General features: G+C 43.2%; 1 protein-coding gene across 5 annotated transcripts in view; it reads right to left on the bottom strand.

Annotated features, from left to right (window-relative positions):
- GTF2I (general transcription factor IIi) overlaps positions 1 to 21750 on the bottom strand; it is a 73372-nt gene extending 51622 nt beyond the window's left edge. For 3 of the 5 annotated variants that reach the window (XM_061355458.1, XM_061355456.1, XM_061355455.1), the window contains exons 1-3: positions 12059 to 12079; positions 10860 to 10965; positions 9298 to 9436 (exon numbers count right to left, since the gene is read on the bottom strand). In XM_061355458.1, coding sequence (XP_061211442.1) covers positions 9298 to 9436; positions 10860 to 10965; positions 12059 to 12060 — 247 coding nt within the window. In that variant the 5' untranslated portion in view covers positions 12061 to 12079. Of the gene's footprint in view, positions 1 to 9297; positions 9437 to 10859; positions 10966 to 12058; positions 12080 to 21684 lie in introns of those variants that run through there. The other 2 variants (XM_061355457.1, XM_061355459.1) reach the window with 2 other exon arrangements.
- Between the last annotated feature and the right edge of the window lie 853 nt (positions 21751 to 22603).

Consider the following 22603-nt stretch of genomic DNA (forward strand, 5'->3'; position numbering starts at 1 on the left):
GAGGACTGGTAAGACAGACTAAGTGAGCTCAAATAGACAGCAATGACCAATGACGAAGAAAGAAGCAGCTCTTACAGCAAGACAGGGAGGATTGCTCTGGGTTTTAGGTTTATTACTTGTAACTGTAACTGCTGGGCAAGTGCTAGGAATGTTACCTTTGAACTAATTCCTATGCATGTGATTTTTTTAGGAATAAACTCATCACATCTTCAAGGGTAGATGCTTTAACTCATAACTACATTCTGCAAATACAAAACAAAGTGACTGAAACCAAAATGTTAAATCAAAAAAGCTTTTGGCAATGCCAAGAATGAACACGCTTCAGGTACTTTATAAAGCACTTACAACCACAACAGAAAACCCCCCCCAAAAGCTAGAGGTGGGGCAGAAACTGATGCAAAATATGAACTAGCACTTCCAATAAACAGAGTACTTCCAATAAACAGTGTAAATACTTTAAGAGACTGCAAAGCAGAAGCCCAGAGTGCTGGGGGCAGTCACAATATATGTAGCACAGTGTCCTGGCTTTCTAGGAAGAACATCTGAAGCTTCATGCTTTTTATTAAATAAACAAAGATACTCCTAAACTTTAGCAATTACAACAACTCCAGGCATCTTTGTAGCATCCTTGGAGATGGGGACCCCCAGAACCAACTCACAATTACAGTGGCACAGGGGTCGGGCTCAACTGCAAAAGACCATTTTGCACAGAGGGCTGCAGAACAGGAAAGAAGATACATAAGAAGCCAGCAGCTGCCATGCCCACAACTCTCCTAAGCAAAAATGTTATGAAATTGTTGCTTAATTAAGCCCGGGCAGAGCCAGCCAGGTAATCATTAACACCTCACTGAACAGGCATGATGCAACCTGGCTCACAGAATGCATTCATGTGATCCCTTCCACTAGCAGAGAGGCAAGGTCTTAACTCCCAAGTGACAGACACAGGAGTTGAGACCTTGTTAAACATCATGTTTGCCAGCATAATTAGTCTGAGAAAACGTGATGGGCTACAGTCAGTATAGCCAGCAGCAGCCATCTCTTCTGGTCTTACACTCTGGAGAAGTACAAGATATTCCAATTCATCTGAGCAAAAAGGGAGTTGAGAACTCAGGAACGTAACTGAGAGCCACAGCTGAGCTAGTTCCCATAAAGGTGACTAGGAAGAACCTGTTCCAGCAGATACTGAAACAGAGTTTCACAGAGATAGTTTCAAAGAGGCCGTTCCCAAACAGCTGGAAGGAAATCTGGCATGAAAAAAGAGATCTAGAATTACAGAGGTGTAAAACAGTTCTGGCTTGGTAACAGAAAACCATCAGGATAGTCACAGCTTTAAAAAGCAACTATTCCAACATTCTTTTTTCCTGCTACGCACTCCATAAAGCATACCTGTTTTGAAGTGCATTGGAAGACCAAATCTAAAGCAAGAATTATAGATACAGCCCTCCATTTGTATTTAAAATAGTAACATTAGTGATGGCAGACACAAAACTATACGAGTGCTTTGTTGGGATCCTCCACCTGACTCTTACTGTTTAACTTACTATTTACGTCTACAGTTCAATGACTCCTTTCTCTTCCAAACTATTCTGTAGCTTCGGGAGCAGCAAAAGCCACCAAAGTCTCAGCTGGCTATGGATTAGTTTAGGGCCAAAGTAAATGACTGTGGGAAACCAGTTTCCATACTGGCACATCATCATCAAAAAGTGGTATTTTTAAACCAGCTGCATTTGTGTCAAGGATTTGACACAAATCCCTTGTTTGCCTTTGGGCAACACCAAAAAGATGTCAGCTAGTTACAGGATAGTATTTTCACTATAAAAGCATAGCAGATGATCAGAGACAAAGATGATGAAGACTGTCATTTAGATATCACAATATGGGCACAATCAGTAGCAGTTAGACCCACTAATGCCCTCTGTTATTAGAGTAATACTGGAAAGATATTAGGCTGCTTCCATACAGGTCAGGGGATTCAGTCTACTCAATTTCAAGTCTGACATATTCTGCTTTAGAGCTGAAAAGCTAACACCCCATTTAGATACTCCTGAATTCCTACAGTCATGACAAGTAAAATATACAGAACACAGAGGTAATCACAATAGGAAGGAAGAAGCAGGTCAAGTGTATTACTACTTTATTTCCATTGTTACTGGAACATCCAAATAAAGCACCATAAAAACACTACATCCAGACCAGCAGTACAGCACAGGCACTAACTAGCATGCTGCAGTGTCAGCGGCTATCTCAGCACATTGCATCAAAGACATTTTTAAGCACAATTCTAAAATTAAATCAGAGCTACTCAGTTAATAAAAATAGTCACACTACTGCAGCTTGACTCCCACCCCTCACCTCCAAAATACACGATCTGTGCATGATGCTCTCAGGCCTGAAATACCAGTCTGTTCAGCATTGCTTGTCATGAAAGTACACAGACGATACACAAACATGTAAACAGCTTCATCCATTATTAAAAATGAAAGCAGCAAACATGCCAAACAGAGCTTCAGCATGTTGAAATTCATATTTATACCAACATGCTATACTCTTTACTTAGCTTTGGTTAAAAAAAATAAAATGCTTTAGTCATGTGTTTCTACACCATGCTTTTTTGATACTGTCACCTACAAAGAAAACACAGTTCAAAACAAACCCACTGATAGATGAGCTATTTAGATGCCTACAGGTAGATGTGATGAGAGAAAGATGTGAGACTTTCAGAAGCCTTGCTCTAGATGTTTACGTACTTAAGTTGCCTTAAGGATCTGGCCCTGTTGCTGGCATTACTTTTATTGCCAGTATTAGAACTACTTGCACCTGTAGCAATGCAATAGAGAATATTAACATTCTTTAAGCTTCAATCACAAAAGTATAGCCTCCAATTTCACAAGATTCTACCAATTTGAAAAAAGCGTATTAGGCAATTTGGAGTGCATGTCAGTAAAAAACAGTGTAAGATAATGATGGAAAAACAAAAGAAGCTATTGCCTTCAAACAGCTGGCCCTTCAGGCTGCGCAACCATATGCACTTTTTGAGAGGGGACGACCCCAGCCAGTGCCACAAACTCCTCTGTAGGAAATTCCTCATGCAGACAGTAACCACAGAGTTCATACTTAAAGCTGGTGAGATGTCTTGAAGTGAGCAAAGCCATCACTTCTGATGAAAGCATATCCAGTGCATTCAGACTACCTTCCAGCAGTCCAGGATCTCAGTACATTGTGATAACATCAAACAGCCCCATGCCAAGTGAAACACACTATGTTCACTGACAGCACTTCTGCTATGCTGCAGCATCAGAGCTGGAGATGCAAACCAGCCTCTAGGAACACCTGAGCAGCTTTGTCCTGTTTAGTCATAGCTTAAACATTAACATTTAATGTGAGGAAAACTATTTCTGTCACTGACTGAACAGCAAGAGTATGATTTCATAAAGAGAATCCTTAGAAGCAGCTCAATTCTGACACTGACTGGAACACAGAAAGCAGAGACAGGAGTGAGTTAGTTGTACCTCTGTGGCATAGCTGGGAAGATGCTGTCTGAAGACAAGGTCTAGGCAGCAACTTTGCTTTAATTCCACAGGCATCCTTCAGCCTATGGGGATGAACAGCTAGGGATGGAGCAAACTGACACTCTGCAAGTGTACATGTGATGTACTCAGAATCCCATTTACATATCCTCAAAGACCAAAGGACTGCCCTTTAGTCTTTTTGTGTATTTGAAACCTTCATTCTTTACAGAGAAGAGATCCTGCACAGTGAACAGCAGCTTCTGTGGACGGCAAACCCTGAAGCAAGGACAGTCACTGCATAGCTGTAATTTCAGTTGTGGAGTAGGAGGCTGGCATCTACCACAGCAAGACCCCAGATGTGTTATAACTTCAGTCAGAAATGCTTAATTTTCTCTAGACTATAGGGGCAAGCTAATACAAGCTCAGAAATGCCAACTGCAGGTATTCAGACAGATATTACAGCAGGCCAAAGTAGTCAAACAGTTGCCAATACAGTTCAGAACTTGCCAGTTTTGAGTTTGTTTTGTTTTTAAACCAGCCTTTCAGGTTTCTGGTTTTGTTTGCTTTTTCCACCCCCCTCTAAACTGCTGAAGCATTACGTTAGTAACAGAGAAAAAGATAAGGGAGCACAATGTCAGATGAAGAACTCCCCAGAAAACCTGATACTTGTATTTGCTCAAAGGCCAGATGGATTCAATGAGACAGAAGACTAGCCACAAATGCTCCAGCAGCCTAGTTTATGGAGAAGAGTCATTTTATTTGCCTGCAGATGATGGAGAATATCCAAAAGGGAGCAGTGTTCCACACACAAAAGATACTGAGGAGCCAAAGCTGAGCAATCTTTCCAAAAATGTCTTTGGAGCATCATGTGCCATTCCTTCATCATGAGCAGGAGGAACAGTTGTACCCATTAAAAACATTTGGATTCTAAGCATTCTTGAAGCTACGAGGAATTTTTACAACCTGTGGCTGGATGGACATGGAGGTACAGGCAAAAAGAATGAAAGATGCTGAAACAAAGTCTCTAGCAGGACTTGAAGCCAAACTCTGGCCCATATCAGATGCATTGTTAAGATCAGCATGGAAACATAAGGCCACCAGAAGGAAAATGAAGGCTGCTAAGAATAAAGAACCTATCATCCAAGATGAACCATCTACAGAAGCAAGATGGCCCCACCTCAGGCAAGCAAGCCCAGAGCCCTGGCACTACAGAAGGGAAAAGCAGCATGACTGGGACAGCTGACAGCAAGTTGCAGAACTCACAGGATTATGCTTCTGTAAGACCTACATACCAATGGTGCAACAGCCGGGACCAGTGGAAATGCTAGCAGAGGCTATCAGGATTCTTGGAGAACAGTCAGTTCCTTGGCAGATGTTATGGAACACACATCTCTCTCAAAGTCCAGAGCAAATGATCAAAAAGGTATTTGAGTGAGGCAGCTGTTCTGATATTCACCTGACAGTCAAATACAACCTGAGGATGATGAAGCCTCATTTGGTTGTGGTTTTTTTTTTTTTTGGTCTGTGCTATAAACCATCTCCAGTTCCATTCAAATGAGGATGAATTCCACAGAGCTGACTCCAAGCCTTAACCAAAACTCAAGGGAAACTGCCAAGATGATACAGATGAATATATGAAGCAAACAGCATTCTTGAGACACCTGCCAGCAACAGGTCTCCTGTTCAGGACAGCTGATAACTCCACAGAAAACCAGAGAGCAAGGAGGCACTTCATCTTGCTGAGGCCATCCAAGAGGAACTGAGGACCACAGAATAGACTTCAGCAGGGAACAGCAAATAAAACCAAGAGGTGCTGGTAGAGTAAGACGTGTATGATCTTGATTCCTTACAGGGCACAAGTATCCATGCTTGTCCATATTCTGTATATAAGCAGGCACTGGAAGAATACATTTTTATGTACAATATCAACTTACACAGGCTTAGAGTAATTAACACTGTAGGTTACTTAAGCCACATCTTATACATACAAGCACAACACAGTGCTACACTTATTGTGACATACCATTTCACTGTAAGACACAGCTTACAGCCCTCTTCATTAAGCACAGGTCAGAAGAATACATTATCTGCCCCAATTTTAAATAATTAATGCCTGTTGACTGGTTCTCCAACACTCACTACACAACCCATGTTAATATTCTCTAAAAAGCCCAAAACTAACATAATTTGTTTTAATGCATTTTCTTAGGGTAACAAGGTACATGAGATATATGCAGGACTCCTCCTTCCCTGCACTAGGCATTAGAAACCCATGTGGGTGAAAATGCTCATGAATGAAAGCCACAGGAAAGCCAACCCCAGTGTTGCTGCCACTGAACTGCTGTTATTTTATCTGCCCTATACTGCTAGAAAGCATAGATGCTACTTCCTTCATAAACCTTATGTGTACATTTCATCTATTTAGCCCACTAAATTATACTTATTACTAACAGTAACAGCAGGCTTGAAGCCTGAGCCTTCCAAATGCTGGAAAGCTCTTCATATTTACTCCAACTACACACAAGAGCTGTGGGAAAAGCGGAAGTAAGGACTGGAGACACATGCTGGCTTGCATAACAGTCAAACATAACCAGAGGAATGCTTAGTAGCCACACTTGTTTCCAGACTTACAGAGAAATTAAGAGACCCACGTAAGTGGAGAGCTAATTCTCCATATTGTCAGCACCATGTGTTCCAGAGGCCAATATCCCAGCTGGATTTTTAACAGTTTCATTCTAACAGCACTGTAAGAATTGCTTGGAAGCCTTTATCCACCAGAAAGGAACAAAAAGGGCCCAAGTCTAATGTATTAAAACGACACAGAACTGCAGCCTTCCTGGGCATTTCCAAAGGACCTACTAAAATTGCAACTAACATTGTCTACTGCTAGCTCTCATGTTTAACTGAAGACATGAGATGATAAAGGAAAGGAACTGTTGCCTCCATAGTTCTAAGTTTCGGATCAAAAGATACTATACTATAAATTTAATCAAGACCTCAAAGTTGTCAGAGGCAGTGATGGAACCAGCATCACCAGGAATATGTAATGCTACTATTCCTAAAATATTGTGTTCTGAAGTCAAGTTTTCTGGAATTATCGACACCTTTGTCAGCAACAGGAGAAAACTACCTCCAGCACCAAAACTCTCCAGGAAAAACAGGGGATTATGCACTTAGTGAAATGCGTATCATGACAGCAATGACTGAGGTTAGCTGGCTTTATTCATGCAGATTTACACCCCAACGTTCTGCAAGAAGCAGAACAAAAACAGTTTCCAAAGTGGATACTGTTTAATCTCATCAGCCTGACAGTATGAAATCACTGCCTAAGAACAAGTATCTTGTAACTGGAGTAAAGCAAGGGATCAGAATTATCAGTTCTGATGTAAAATTTAAACACATGCACATGATACAGCCAAACATAAGCACGGATGAGAAGCCAGTGCTTCCCTGGATCAAATACCAAAACCCAGTTATTTCAGACTCCTTACCAATGGATGTACCCAGTATACAGTCTCCTGTATATCAGGGCCCATAATACCACTGTACTGGCAATAAAACAAAGTATGTAGGATCTCAGGGAAGTCCTTTAAGGAACAACAACAAGCAGAAAGGGGAGATGAGGTGATGAGTGGTGTCCCTCAGGGATCGGTGTTGGGACCGGTCTTGTTCAACATCTTTGTCACTGACATGGACAGTGGGATTGAGTGCGCCCTCAGCAAGTTTGCTGATGACACCAAGCTGTGTGGTTCGGTTGATACACTGGAGGGAAGGAATGCCATCCAGAGGGACCTTGACACCCTTGTGAGGTGGGCTGATGCCAACCTCATGAAGTTTAACCATGCCAAGTGCAAGGTCCTACACCTGGGTCAGAGCAATCCCAGGCACAGCTACAGGCTGGGCAGAGAAGAGATTCAGAGCAGCCCTGCAGAGAAGGACTTGGGGGTGCTGGTCGATGAGAAAATGAACATGAGCCGGCTTCAGTGTGCGCTTGCAGCCCAGAAAGCAACCGTATCCTGGGCTGCATCAAAAGGAGCGTGACCAGCAGGTCGAAGGAGGTGATCCTGCCCCTTTATTCTGCTCTTGTGAGATCTCATTTGGAGTATTGTGTGCAGTTCTGGTGTCCTCAACATAAAAAGGACATGGATCTGTTGGAACAAGTCCAGAGGAGGCCACGAGAATGATCAGGGGACTGGAGCACCTCCCCTGTGAAGATAGGCTGAGACAGTTGGGGCTGTTCAGCCTGGAGAAGAGAAGGCTGCATGGAGACCTCATAGCAGCCGTACAGTATCTGAAGGGGGCCTATAGGGATGCTGGGGAGGGACTCTTCAGTAGGGACTGTAGTGGTAGGACAAGGGGTAACGGGTTAAAACTTAAACAGGGGAAGTTTAGACTGGATATAAGGAGGAAATTCTTTCCTGTTAGGGTGGTGAGGCACTGGAACAGGCTGCCCAGGGAGGTTGTGAATGCTCCACCCCTGGCAGTGTTCAAGGCCAGGTTGGACGAGGGCTTGGGCGATACAGTTTAGTGTGAGGTGTCCCTGCCCATGGCAGGGGGGTTGGAACTTGATGATCTTAAGGTCCTTTCCAACCCTAACTATTCTATGATTCTATGAAAAACAGAACTTCCCCCATAATTCAGCTAACAGTTTTCATAAATACCAGTATGGGAGCACTGCCTCAGTCAGGTTGTAATTCTGCATTTTGATATCAATTATCAGTTACAATGCAACATTGGAGTGTCTTTCCTTAGAGTAAATACACTTTTGCACACGAAATCATTGTCCAAGCAAGTAGGACAGCGGCAAAAGAGCCTCACCACAAACAAATGGCCTCCAGACAAAACCTCCAAGAGAATTTTAGCCAGCAACAAAAGCATTCTGAGAAGCAAATGTTTCTATTACATATTAAACGCAGTTGCTTTCCAAGCAGTTTTTAATTAGTCAAACCGGAATATTCTACAGCTGTTGCTCAAACTCCCCCCCTCTCTCCTCAGATTGATTCTTCTGTCATACTCTGTTCTTGAACCTGCATCTTCTTCCTTTCCTTATTCAGGTAAATTTTATTACTGAGCAGTGTCCATCGACATCACTTTCCTAAGTGAGCACATCAATTCTCCATGGAAGTCACTGAATCTTTGAAACTTACCGCCTAAAAATACTGTCCTGTACTGAATAGACAATGGTTCATGAAACCGTAAGTCCCACTGTTTTACTATAAAACTGAAATTAAATAAAAAGCACACCCTAGATGTGTGTAATGCAGATGTAATTTTAAGTCATTATGATATAAACATGTATTTCTGTCTAATAAATAACAGTGATATAGAAAAGCTACATAAAAACATCTTGTCAAAAAAAATGTGCATCTGCTTTAATAAGGCATGAAGGGATCTGAAGAACCAGGCCCATCTCAGCTGACAGAAGAAGTCCACTACCTGTTGAATGTGACATCCATCCTTTGCCACTGCAAGATTTAGAGGAGTTACAAAGAAAAATTAACACATACTAGGAAATGCAGGATGTGGTGTAAGTCTAATACTTCTCTGTACTACTTTGTCACGTTATGCAAGGAAAAGAAAAACATTTTCAGCCACAGTTGAGATAACACTCCAAACAAGACCACTGTTACTGATCATTTTTATGCTCTTAAACAGCTGGTTTTGCTATAATCAACATAATTATACCATGTAGCCATGACATACAGACCTTTGTTCCCAAAAGTTATTAGTATTATGCAAAACAAATTACACAGCTTGTGAAATATAAAAACACAACATTGGAACTTACAGTATTTAACAAAATCCTTCTGAAAATCCTTCCTAGAATTTACAAAGGCTCTTCCTCTCTCAGTTCCAACTACAAACACATCTCTTTCATATACAGCAATACAGGCAACTTCTGCTTTGGACTTGGCAAGTTCTTTACACTATGAAAAGAAAAACAAAAGCTTTTATTACTATAGTTAACAGTAAAGTTCATAGAAATGTATGTGGTATCGTATAAAACAGTTACTACTTCTGTTGCTAGCATCCACCCTTCAGAAGGTATTGCGAGTAACATAACACCAGCGATTGGCAAAGGATAATTTATACATCTGAAGTGCTTTTCATCAGGAATCTTAAAAGCATTGTAGATACATTAGGGAAATTAAGGCCTTGTGTAGAGTCAGAGATTGCACTGTTTTTAATTAAAGTGATTTATGACATCAATCCATGTGAAATTACCACTTCCCTGTTAGATAATCATATTGAGTGTCTTACTGCAACTTTCAACAAAGCATACAGGAGTTTGTTCAGTCACAGCAGGCTTATCACACATCATGTTTGCTCAGAAAGGTGTGGTTGTGAGCAGGAAAGCTGCCTGCAGTCTACCTCGTCCTGCCTGCTGTGCTCAGGCTCAGGTGAATTCCTCCTGAGCAGAAGGAATGCACCTTCCCTGTGAACGCCTACATGCATTCTGTGGGAGAAATTTCTGGCAAAGAAGTGAAGTAGGAAGCCTGTGACACAAGGAGAGAGCAAAGATCCTAAGAAAATTAGTGAGATCATCAAGAAGGGATCACAAGAGGTCAATTTCTCGTAGGAGCTCAGATCAGAGGTTACTGCAACCTATAAAAACACCACCTACTGCAGCACAAGAGGAAAAAGCGACACAAAACCTTTAGGAATTGAATATAGCCATTGGCAAAAAAGGCTTGCAATCCCTTAGGCTTGCATTGGCAAAAAAGGCTTGCAAAACCTTATAACCATCCCATTCAACTTTCATTGCTAAAAAGGAGATTTTTGTTCTTATCATTTAAGAAAATTATTTTAAAGAACCAAATATTTGACAGTGACTCAAATTTATGGAAATGGGACAAGCATTTTTACTCACAGCCCTGGGCCAAACTTAAACCCCACAACACAATGATTAAATAACTTCTACAAAACAGGTGATAGGCCAACTAAACACAGAAGTCTTTTCTGAACAAGTTCTGTTGAATTGGTACAGCAGTTGAGGACAAGGCTTTAGCCTCAAGAGCATTTATTCACCCTGTATTACAGAAGGTAAAGACCAGAACAGATTCTTGCCTTTCAACCACACTCTACCTGAGCAATCAATAATTTTTTCCTGTTTATTTGACAAAATAATTTTTAAAACAACCACATCACAACAAGAAACAAGATGACTGCTAAGACTGTTAGCATGATTTTCCATAATCAAAGAGACAGACTTAACAGTAGTTGGACAGCACACAAAAAGGTAAAGATATGAAATTACACCTTTCCTGATCCCCATAGGAGGCAATGTGGTGGTGTAATCCTGCACATGCCAAGAGAGTAATCATGCAGCTGCTTAATTTCTCTACTAACCATTGACTCAAGTGCTGACATGAGGAATTTAATCACCATTCTGCTTTCAGAGAAATCCTTATCACGAATGGATGTTGCTGGTGCAGTAGTTTGGGCCATTTTCTTCCTATAAAATGAAATAAAAGTAACCCTGTTCAGATACCCACAGCAGTGCAAGAAAATTAACACCTCTTAAGCAAGCAAAGATCAAAAACTATTCAAAACCCCAGAACACACCCCACCAAGCAAATACACAGGTAAATTAACAGGAAGCCCTTGCTCTTCTATGCTTTGATGCTTCCTGCTGTTTCATCCAAAGCTGGAACTAAACATTCAAGAGTTAAAATGCTGTGCCATGACTAGACCACAAACTCTTTCTGCTTAGAAAGATGTATATTAAATCATAAGCTAAATTTACATTGATTTTTCTTCCTAAGCATAGGATTTTCCAACTCCAGCAGCCTAAACAAAGCAAAACCCACTGGCATTAACAAACAAAAAAGAAATGGCAAATCATAGTTATGAGACAAGTATTGGAACAATCCTCCCTGTAATTATTATGGCCTAGCTCAAAACAAGCCATCACCACCCTGCCCCAAGATCACAGCCTCAGAAACTGCAGGAGCAGTAACAGAACGTGACATTTTTATTTGCATATTCTTTAGTTGTAGCATTAAGTCCAAAGCAAAGTAGTCCCAATTAAGGTGCTAACATTACAAACTGAATTTCAGCAGTGACAAAAAAAAGGGATTTCAACCTGTTTTCTGTGTCATTCAGGAGACTTTCAACTTTCATATATATACATAAAATAACATAATATATATAATAATTATTTAAGTAATAATCAGGGGTTGTTTATGCTTCTGATTGCAGAATCGCCTGTATAAGAATGCATATGGTAGCTGGTAAGAGCACATTTTTCTGTTGGAGTGTTGCAACTTGTTATGTTTATGCAGATCTAAAGCAATAACCTGACATGCCTGGAGGAAAACCAATAGATTTAGGTGTTACTCCATGCACAAGTCTTGAGAAAAATCACCTTAAAAGTCAAGATAGCTCAGATAAATGAGACATTTCACAACACCCTGATGAGACAACTTGCTCCTCCTGTAGAACTCGGACAGCCAACACAGCTCAAGTTCTCAAAGGTGACATGCGGCCTATTAGATGTGCAGATAGGGAAGCACAAATAACCATTGCATGTGATAATACATACTTACATTGGAATAAATGGCACTGTGTTGTTCCTTTGACAGGACTTAAAGCACTTCAGACTACAAATTTGAGGGAAAAAAGATACAAGCTAGCAAGACTGCAAGCTCACAACAGCCATTCAGCAGCCTTACAGCTCTCAAGGCACAGACCAGCAAGGTCTAAACAGCTTTAAAACCGTGCTATGGATAAAGTGGCAGTGGCAGTCAGCAGCTGTTTGAGGATGCTGATAACGAGAAGGTTTGACCACCAGTGCCTGTTACATCTAGGGGTAGGCAAACAGGTTCTTAACCAGGTCTGGGAAAGGAGCTGAACTTCAGAAGTGAATATAAATCAGTACCAACTGCTGAATGATGTTGATTGCTTCAGTGACCTAAGAAAGGGTCAGCTGGGGATGGGGAGGCAGAAGCTGATGGGATTAGTCTGCAAAGGAAGAGGGGCATCTTATTGCTTACAGAATATCAGAGGAAAATGAACATTTTGTATGACATGACATAAACCAGTCTTCACTGGGACATTATTTTTGATACCTAATAGAGTTCTCAAGCTCATCTTTGGAACTCCTTTAGGGTTGGGATGCTGACAGTGATTTTAAACATGATGGCTTTTAGATTTTTTAACATGATATCTTAACAATCTGGTATTACAGATGAGAGAACATAGCTACACATTTTCCCTTCCTCCCATGCCTCCATTCACTGTCTGATGCAGTTGTTCTGCATCAAGTTCAACATCTTCCAAGACAGCAATGGCAAACATACACATCTACCCAATTCTAGGTGAAAAAATCATGTGGTGTAAAAACAAGAGTTAACTTACTGTCTATTTTGCAGAAGTATCTTATCCAAAAAGCAGACCAAGGAAATTCTAGCAATCACCTGAGGGCTGAAGATGAATATTAGAGAAATGCCAGAATTTCTCCTATCCCTGGAAGTTGGTTTCTGATCCACAGGCAGGGAGCTTGTCCAGGGAACAGGGCAGAAAACTGCTCCACTGGACCAGGTCTTAGCTTGATTCACTTCACAGCCCCATAGACAGCCACCCTGACTTAGCAGAGAAGATAACATATCTCAAGTTCCTTTAGTGCTGACCATGAGGCCACAGCTTTAGTATTTTGGAATAACTTTTGGATCGGGAGTTGGATAATGTTATCACTGGACTACTTTTCTAATACCATTTGGAAGAGTCATTCCAAAGCATAAAGTGTCTTGTATTTTTAGGATACCCATTCTTTAACAATCTGCATGGTGCCAGATCAGTGTTTAATGTAGAGTCAAGAGACATGCTGTTGCACCACGGCACCACAATATTTTTCCTACCTACATGACAGCAAGTCAGATGCAAAAGATTTCCCACACACATTTTGCCAGTTTCTCCATTTAAAACAACAGTTTTCTCCACTAAATCTGTACCACTGGAACAGTGTTTATTATTGGAAGGAATAAATGTAGATCTAAAAAGAACAGATCTTATGAACCTGGCTGCATTTCCAAGCTCTTAGGAGAGTTGTGTGACAACCCCACTGCCCAGTGTGGTCACACAACACCCCATCTCTTGACCCCATTTTGTTGTCACACAAATCCCCACTGCAAAGGCTTGGGAAAAGCGTAACACCAACATGCAACACAAAAAGACCAATTTAAAAACCATCCTTTGAACAATTATAAGTGGCTGCCAGAGTACCACTTATGATATATCTATTAATCACATATTGCTAAAGAACTTACAGATCAGTTAATATTAGTTATAATTACATATAAATCCTTCAGCTTAACTGCGCCAAGATGAGCCTTTGCCCACATAAAGGCTTGTAACAATGAACAAAGCTTTGCAAAACACTCTGGTAAAGTACCAAGGATGTAGCATTTAGACACTCCTGGCTGCGTTTTAACTCCAGACAGCAACTAAGCACCACTCAGAAGCAGTAACAATGAAAACATCCCTGAATTACAGCACTGTTTCAAGCACAAATCCAAAACACAGCTCCATACCAGCTGCTCCAAAGAAAATTATCCCACGCATATCCAGCACACTGTCTGATGAGAAGGTCACCAGGATATATTGCTAGAAAACCCCCTGGATTTTCCTTTTACAAGGAGAAAGCCAACAACAAAATAACAAGTGGCTTTTCAGGAGGCCAAATGAAACCACCATGTATCTCACTCCCCATGTTTCTTTCTGGCTTCTTCTTTAAGACACAAAAAATAGGCAAGAGAGAACAAAACCACAAAACACAGTTTCTTTCCATCTTCCCTGTGCTCATCCAGGGGCACACATGCCAAACTCTATAAATGCACCTGAAATGGATACTCTCTCTAGAAGTTGCTTGTCAGACACATAAAAAGCAGACAAAAAAATAACTAAGCTTTATGAAGAAAATCTTTCAGTTAAGTGTATAGAGAACACATGTAAAATTAGGGCGGGGATGAAGGAATAGGCATTTCTTAGAGAAAATGCCTTAATAAGCAATACCAACAACCCTACACCAGATGCAGAGCAAGTGGGTATTCCGCAAATCATAAACCTATCCATTGCCTGCTACTCTCCAGGAAAGTATCCACAGATGCCAAAGCAGGTTTCTCTACACTAACCCCTCACCTCGCATTACACCACTAAATCAAATCCTGTCACAGGTAGAAGGTAACTCTCAAGAACCCCAAAATTCGAGTTGATCCTATACATCACTGCAGATCTGCTGCTCCTTAGGGGAAAGCAGCCCAGCTCCTGCTAGATCCCCAGCGGTCACTTTTGATATTTCAGGGAAAAAAACGTTATTCTAGCAGAGTACAACAGCACACACTTCATTACAAAGCTGGAATAAAAATGAACAAAATATATCCCCTACAAAAAAAACAAACCTAACAAAGCTACACTGCTTCTTGGCTGCTGCAGCTTTCACCCATGGGCTTCCTTGCCTTCTGGGCACAATTTCAGCATACTTAACTCTGCCCAAATACTGGCCTTCTGACAAAGGAGAGAATTTGGTTCTTTCCAAACTGTACAGATTAATATGCACAAGCTGTTAAGTGCAATGAATCTTTTTAAACAGATCTTGGCTGAAAATCTGTTATTTTTCCTAAAATTTGGTTCAGTGATCTCTTGTTTCAGAGGGAGTTAAGGTTGATAGTTCTGACCTGACCTAGCAGAGAAACTGTTGGGATGCAAACCTGCCACCACTGGGTCTTCCGATTTTCTGTAACACATTGCCATGGTTTAAACAAAGTCAGCCATAAATCGTGCAGTCTCTCTCTCACTCCCCCCCTTTTTGCCCTCCCCCTTCTCCCGGAGGGATGGGGAGGAGAATCAAAAGAATGCAACTCCCACAGGTTGAGATAAAAACAGTCCAGTAACTAAGGTATAACACAGATCACTGCTGCTACCACCAATAATAGTAATGACAAAGGAAATAACAAGGGAAGAGAATACAACACCTCATCACCCGCTGACCAATAACTTGCCCCCCCCCCCCAGCCAAACCAAGCACCGACTGACACCTAATCCAACCCCGCAGTCCTCTAGCCCTTCTGGGTGACTCTCAGTTACATCCTGGGCATGACGTGCTGTGGTACGGAATACCTCTTTGGTCAGTTTGGGTCAGGTGTCCTGTCTCTGCTTCCTTCTGGCTTCCCCTCCTCCCTGGCAGAGCATGAGGCTCAGAAAGTCCTTGGCCAGACCAAACATTTGAGCAGTAACTAAAAACATCTGTGTTATCAGCAACATTCCCAGGCCAAAAGTCAAAAACACAGGGCTGCACCAGCTACCAAGAAGGAGAAAAAAATGACTGCTACTGCTGAACCCAGGACACACATCCACCCTAGCTGCAGTACACAGATATTTAGGAGGCTGTCATCTTAACTCTCCAATGTGCTTTCATAGCTGACCTACACAATCCTGTCAGAATGCCCTATTTTCCTTCTTATGTCATGTCACTGATCATCATAAAATTATGAATTATTTGTATAACGAACAATTTTCAGCTCCTCTGAACCACTAAACTGCTCACACACAGCAGAAATAAAACAAGCTTACAGCAAGGGTGCTCAGACTGTCTGACAGCCCTACCTTCAGATATATGCAGCTATTTTTTGAAAGGAAATCTTTTTACCAGTCATAGCCCAAGAGATACAGAAGCAAAGGATCTGGGAGTTCCTCCACATAAACATTGCCAGTTCTTCACCATCTGCATCTGGTGCATATGGATTACAAATCAATTTGGGTGAGCAACATCCACATTACCTCTGTGGAGGACCAGCCTGTTTTGAAATACAAAGACTACTGGACCATACCAAACAAAAGCAGCTCCAGATGTTCAGAGGCAGCTCAATCCAATGTAAAGAGGCAGACGCAGGTCTGACAGATTTTAACTCTGCTTACAGCCTACACCAAAACCAAGAGGGTTAAGCTTTCTGCCATCAGGTACAGGAAGGAATGACAATCGGGAGATATCAAAGGGCATTCAGTCAACTCAAACTCTTTTCCAGCTTACTGTCAGCTCCTCCAGATAGAAGTTGGCTCTCTTGGAGGTACAAACCTGGACTCACTGGCTACAGAAGTCATCATGTACATATACCTGGTCAGCTGTTAGCTAAGACAGAACCCAGGCTATTACCACTCTCTCCCCCCCCCCCAGAATGAATAAAACTAACTCTGAAGTACAGCAGAGCAGCCCTGAAGAAGCTTTAATGTACCAGGGAGGCTCTGCCCTTCTCCCCCCTCACATACTCTCTGAAGTATCTCTTTTGCCTTTTTTCCCCAGCCTCTTACCTGGAACAAAGCAGCTGATTCAGGAAAGATGCACATCACAATTCAAGTCAGCCTTCTTGCTCTTTTGCTCACTAAAAATATAGTGTATTTATCTCCCTAGCCTTTAGCTGTATCACTTTCCAGTCTGAGACACCAGGAATACAGATGTGGCACTCACGGTCTCACCCCAGGAGCAGTTTCCTGGGAAGCATACTCTTCCCATTCACACCCCACACCATTACAAGTGCAGCAACAGTGACCCATCAAACACAGCATCTGGGAGATTTGCTGTCACCATTTCAATCCAACTCCCACCACATAGATTTAACTCACAGCAGCAACATCAAGACGCAGCACCAAGTGTTCTATATTAGGGCTTACCCCAACAAAACCCAACAGCAACTACTTACGACAGCACATCCCACTCCAGTTAATGAAAGGATTTGCAGAAGCATGCAACCTGGCAACATGATCTTGCTGTAAAGTGACACACTACCCCAGATCCCTACTGTAGTGCTCACTGACTTAAGCTTCCTTTATTTTTTTACCTTCAAGGGCAGCCATGCAAAAGGTCAGTAACCAAAAGTCATCAGGAAAGAGAAAAAGGGTCCCTAACAAACAATAAAGTTCTGAGGGGAAACACCTGGAGCTCAACATACCAGAGAGCACTGAGACAACACAAAGTCACACAGAACCAGCATCACTTTGCTAGGAGTGCTCACTACACCACTGAGACTCCCCTACTAAGACCAGTAACAATTAATTCCCATTTTTCTAGGTAGTTTTGTGACACTCATGATTGATGACTTTTAGTCAGCCTAGATGAGCTCTGCTACTCTTCATAGACATTAAAAAAGAAAACCACTATTTGAGCAACTATTATTTTAGAAGCACCTGATTTCTCTCATTCATAAGTCTGTATGTTTGCAAAGAGATATTTAAATTTGATTTTCATTAAAGATTCCAAAGTAAACCGTCATGTAATGATGAACTGTTATATAAATGAAAATGCAGTATTTAACTATGTACCTCACAAGGCACTACCCAGTTTGGAGTAGTTAAGAAGTCATTAGTGTAAAATCATTGCTGCATTAAAGCCAGACAGACCTGGGGAACAAATCACTGAGTTTTGGAGTGTTTAAGTATGCAGTGCCCTACTGCAGCATCAAGGCATTCATAAATTACAGTGAAACCATGTAAACAAAATATTAATCACAGCAGTCCTGACCATCCAATAATTTGTCTTTACCAGTGTAATTACATTTACTTAGTCAACATGATGATCGTGTTGAGTAACAATTTACCTTAGTTCCTGCCCATCAAGACTTACACATAATATCCAAGAAGTGAGTGAGTCTAAACTCCATTTGTATTTATTTAAATATAACAAATTGGTGCTGGCACATTTTCCAGAGTGAGAAATTGTCATCCTCAATAGTGCGAGCTGGTCCTTTGGATCTCTATGTCATACTGCAATGGTCACAGGGATCAAAAGGGTCAGTGTGATTAAAGAGCAAACAAAACCCATTCAATTCCTCTGGAGTTCCCACAAAGAGCTAAACTGACAATGAACATCCATTTGTGTTCAAACACCTTGAGAAAGAACTATTCAGATGCCAAGCTATATACCAACTGAAGCATACACCTTATACAGTAGCTTCATGCAGTGAACCACCCTGTGCCCACACTGGCATGCTCCTGCCCAGCATAGCATGCATCAGGCAACCCTGGGAAACCTGTGAAACTCATTACCCAATCATTGTACAGCAATAATCAGGCCCCTCTATTTGGTCACTTAATTCATTCTGCATCTTCTCCCTTGTTCCTATTACTGTATTTAACCAAACGAACCAGAACAGTGATTTTCATGGAATCTATTACACATGTTCTTCTAAGAATTAAAGCGTTTATGTCAATCTTATTAGAAGTCTCTCTCCACCCAGAATCTGAGACCAGAAATAAAAGTCAATTCCATAAGCAACAGTTTGGGCACGTGTCAGTAACTTTCCATCAGAAAACTGCTCTCATGGTTTAAGCCCAGCTGGCAAGTAAGTACCACAGAGCTGCTCACTTGCTTTCCCTCATTCCCCAGTGGGATGGGGAGGAAAATCAGAAAAAAAAGTAAAGACCTAAGGGCTAAGAACAGTTCAATAACTGAAGATATAACAATATAACAACAATAATTATAGAAAATAGAAAAATGAAGGAATAAACTTTGCCCTGCACAGTACAATTGCTCACCACCTGCTGTCTGATGCCCAGCCTGTCCCCAGGAAGTGATAAGCCCTCCTGGACAACTCCCCCCAGTTTACATACTGGGCATGATTTCCTATGGTATGGAATATCCCTTTGGCTAGTTCAAGTCCGGCATCCTGGCTGTGCTCCCTCCTGCTTTCTTGTGTTTCTCCTCACTGGCAGAGCATGAGAGACTGGAAAGTCCTTGATTAGGGTAAGCACTGCTTATCAGCATTGTTCTCAAACTAAAGCCAAAACAGAGCACTATGCCAGCTGCCAGGAAGAAAATTAACACTATCCCAGCCAAAACCAGGACAATGACAAACTCAGCCTTACAGAGTGTAGTGGTTTCAGCCCAGTCAGCAACTCAGCCAAGCAGCCCTTGCTCACTCCCCCTCCTTTCCTCCCAACCCCCTCTCCCAGAGGGATGGGGAGGAGAATCCAAAGAATGCAGCTCCCACGGGTTGAGATAAGAACAGTCCTGTAACTAAGGTGTAACACAAATCACTACTGCTACCACCAATAACAACAATGATAAGGGAAATAACAAGGGAAGAGAATGTAACCGCTTACCACTCGCTGACCAATACCCACCCCGACTGAGCAGTGATCTAGCCCTTCCGGATAACTGCCCCCAGTTCTACATCCTGGGCATGACGTGCTGTGGTATGGAATACCTCTGGCTAGTCTGGGTCAGGTGTCCTGTTTCTGCTTCCTCCCAGCTTCCCCTCCTCCCTGGCACAGCACAAGACTCACAGAGTCCTTGGTCAGAGTAGACATTACTCAACAACTAAAACAATCGGTGTTATCAATACAGTTCCCAGACTGAAAGTCAAAAACACAGCACTGCACCAGCTACTAAGTAGAAAAATGATTCCTACTGCTGAACCCAGGACACTGCCCCCAGTTTTACATCCTGGGCATGACATGCTCTGGTATGGAATACCTCTTCAGCTAGTTTGGGTCAGGTGTCCTGTCTCTGCTTCCTCCTGGCTTCCCCTCCTCCCTGGCAGAGCATGAGACTCAGAAAGTCCTTGGTCAGGATAAACATTACTTAGCAGCAACTAAAAACATTGGTGTTATCAGTGTTGTTCCCAGGCTGAAAGTCAAAACCACAGCACTGCACCAGCTACTAAGAAAGGGAAAAATGACTGCTACTGCTAAACCCAGGACACAGAGGAACACAAGTTTCAATCAAACTTCTATGAAAAGGTTCTCATGTGCTGATGGATAAGACAAAGAGCTGACTGTAGCCTCTTACCAGTCCATATGGGGGGGACAAACTTTTATATCATCTAATTTACCTAATGGTTTATAAGCCTTTACTTTTGTTTATCTTTTAATATGTTTCATAGGGGGTTGTTATTTTAATTGCACAGTTCAAATTAGGCAAGCAGAAAAAAAAAATAGAAATGTTTATAAACAGAGTCTAAGAGTTGCTCTTTATTGCAAGCTCTTAACCCAAAGATTCACACGCACTGACAACTCAGCTACACAATTAGCTTACAAGGGGGTGGTTGCACTCATTAAACAGTCACCATGCGGATGTTTCTCTCAAGTAACTTATACACTAAGCCTGCAATTAAAGAACTGGAAACACAACCAAATGATACCCAAAACACAATAATTAAAAATTCTGTCATTAATCCAAGAGAGGCGCTCATGTTACACATCCAGACAGGTGTATGACTTTACACTGACCTCCCTTAAACATCAGGTTGAAAGGCTTCTATAACACCTCTCTGCTGCTGGGTAGGCAGGTCCTTTGGAACACACACATTGCTGCACATAAACCCACCCTGACTGAACTCCAGCCTTAAGGAGCCACTGTGCAGGAGCACCCTCTGGGTCTCTCTGCCGAGCTCTCCTGCCCTTCAGACTGGATATTAAGAAAAATTTCCTAAACGAAAGGGTGGTCAAGCATCAGAACAGGCTGCCCAGGGAGTCACCATCCCTGGAAGGGTTCATAAACTGTACAGATGAGGCTCTCAGCAACGTGGCTTACTGGTGGCCTTGGCAGTGCTGCGGTAAAGCTTGGACTTGCTGGTCTTAAAGGTCTTTTCCAACCGAGTTGATTCTGATTCCCCCCAGGTAACCTGCTCCCCTTGACAGCGACTTCCGTGCAGATAGCCACCCGCGGGGTAAGACTCAAGTGCCTGGTAGTTATATAGGAGGGGAAACAAGCCCTAAAGGCCTCTAGATTTCAACAGAAAAGAATCAATAAAACCCTCCTGCCGGCTGTACGTGACTGCAGGAACTCCTCATCTGAGCTGCCCGGCACCCCCACCCCAGGGCTCGGTCAGCGGCTCACACGAGAGGCTCGGTGCTGGTCCCAGTCCCAAGCGCGCATGCCCCCCTTGTCCCTGGTGGGGTGCCCGGCACCGCAATGCACAAGGAGCCGCTTCCCGGTCTGGGAGGGTGCGGGGTCCCAGAGCAGGCCCCGCCGCCGCCCCTCCGGAAGGTGTGAGGAAGGACACCCAGAGCCCTTTGCATACCGCGTCCCGCCCTTTCCCACCCACACAGCCAGAGCCCCACGGGGGATGCGGCCCCACCGCGCTGAAGGACGGGGAGGCCTTCCCTCAGCGACCCGCAGTATAACGGTCCCGTTCCTCTCCCCTCTAGTACCGGCGGGGCCCGGTCCCACCCTCCCACTTACCCACCGCCGGGCGCCCAGTCCTGCTGACTGGAGCCGGTTTCCCCGCGGCCTCTCAGCGGCGGCGATGGGCTCGGACGCCACACGGTCCCGTTCTTCCCCCTCACGGTCTCGGGCTGAGCCCAGCGCCGGTCCGGTAACAGCAACGGAGCCCAAGGGGGAGGTTTTTGTCCGACGAACCCCGGCCGCGCATGCGTGTCCAGCGCGGGGCACGCCGGGAGCTGCAGTCCGATGGCGGCGTCAGGACCTGACCGAGGGGCGGGAAATGGACCAAGCTCCCGGCACGCACCGCGCGGCGCTGGGGGTGCGGGTGGGGGGCTCCTGTAGTGGAGGACCTCGCACCTGAGTGGGCAGCAGTGATTTGTGTTGGAAGGGACCTTAAAGCTCATCCAGTTCCGCCCCCTGCCACGGGCACGGACACCTTCCACTAGAGCAGCTTGCTCCAAGCCCCTGTGTTCAGCGTGGCCTTGAACACTGGCAGGGATGCGGCAGTGTTGTGCTTTAAACCCAGTCAGCCATAAATCATGCAGTTGCTCTCTCACTCCCCCCCCCCTTCCCTTCCCCCACTCCCGGAGGGATGGGGAAGAGAATCAAAAGAATGCAACTCCCACAGGTTGAGATAAGAACAGTTTAGTAACTAAGGTATAACACAAATCACTGCTGCTACCACCAATAATAGTAATGATAAAGGAAATAACAAGGGAAGAGAATACACCACCTCAGCACTTGCAGGCCAATAGCTCGCCCCACTCCGACTGCCCGAGCACTGACTGAGACCTCGTCCAACCCCGCAGTCCTCTAGCCCTTCCGGGTAACTCTCCGTTACATCCAGGGCATGACGTGTTGTGGTATGGAATACGTCTTTGGTCAGTTTGGGTCAGGTGTCCTGTCTCTGCTTCCTTCCGGCTTTCCCTCCTCCCTG

The sequence above is a fragment of the Neopsephotus bourkii genome, unplaced genomic scaffold (assembly GCF_033783945.1).
Source record: "Neopsephotus bourkii isolate Nb327-2 ecotype Australia unplaced genomic scaffold, CSIRO-AGI_Nbou_v1 NB_804, whole genome shotgun sequence".
In the NCBI taxonomy this organism is placed as follows: Eukaryota; Metazoa; Chordata; class Aves; order Psittaciformes; family Psittacidae; genus Neopsephotus; species Neopsephotus bourkii.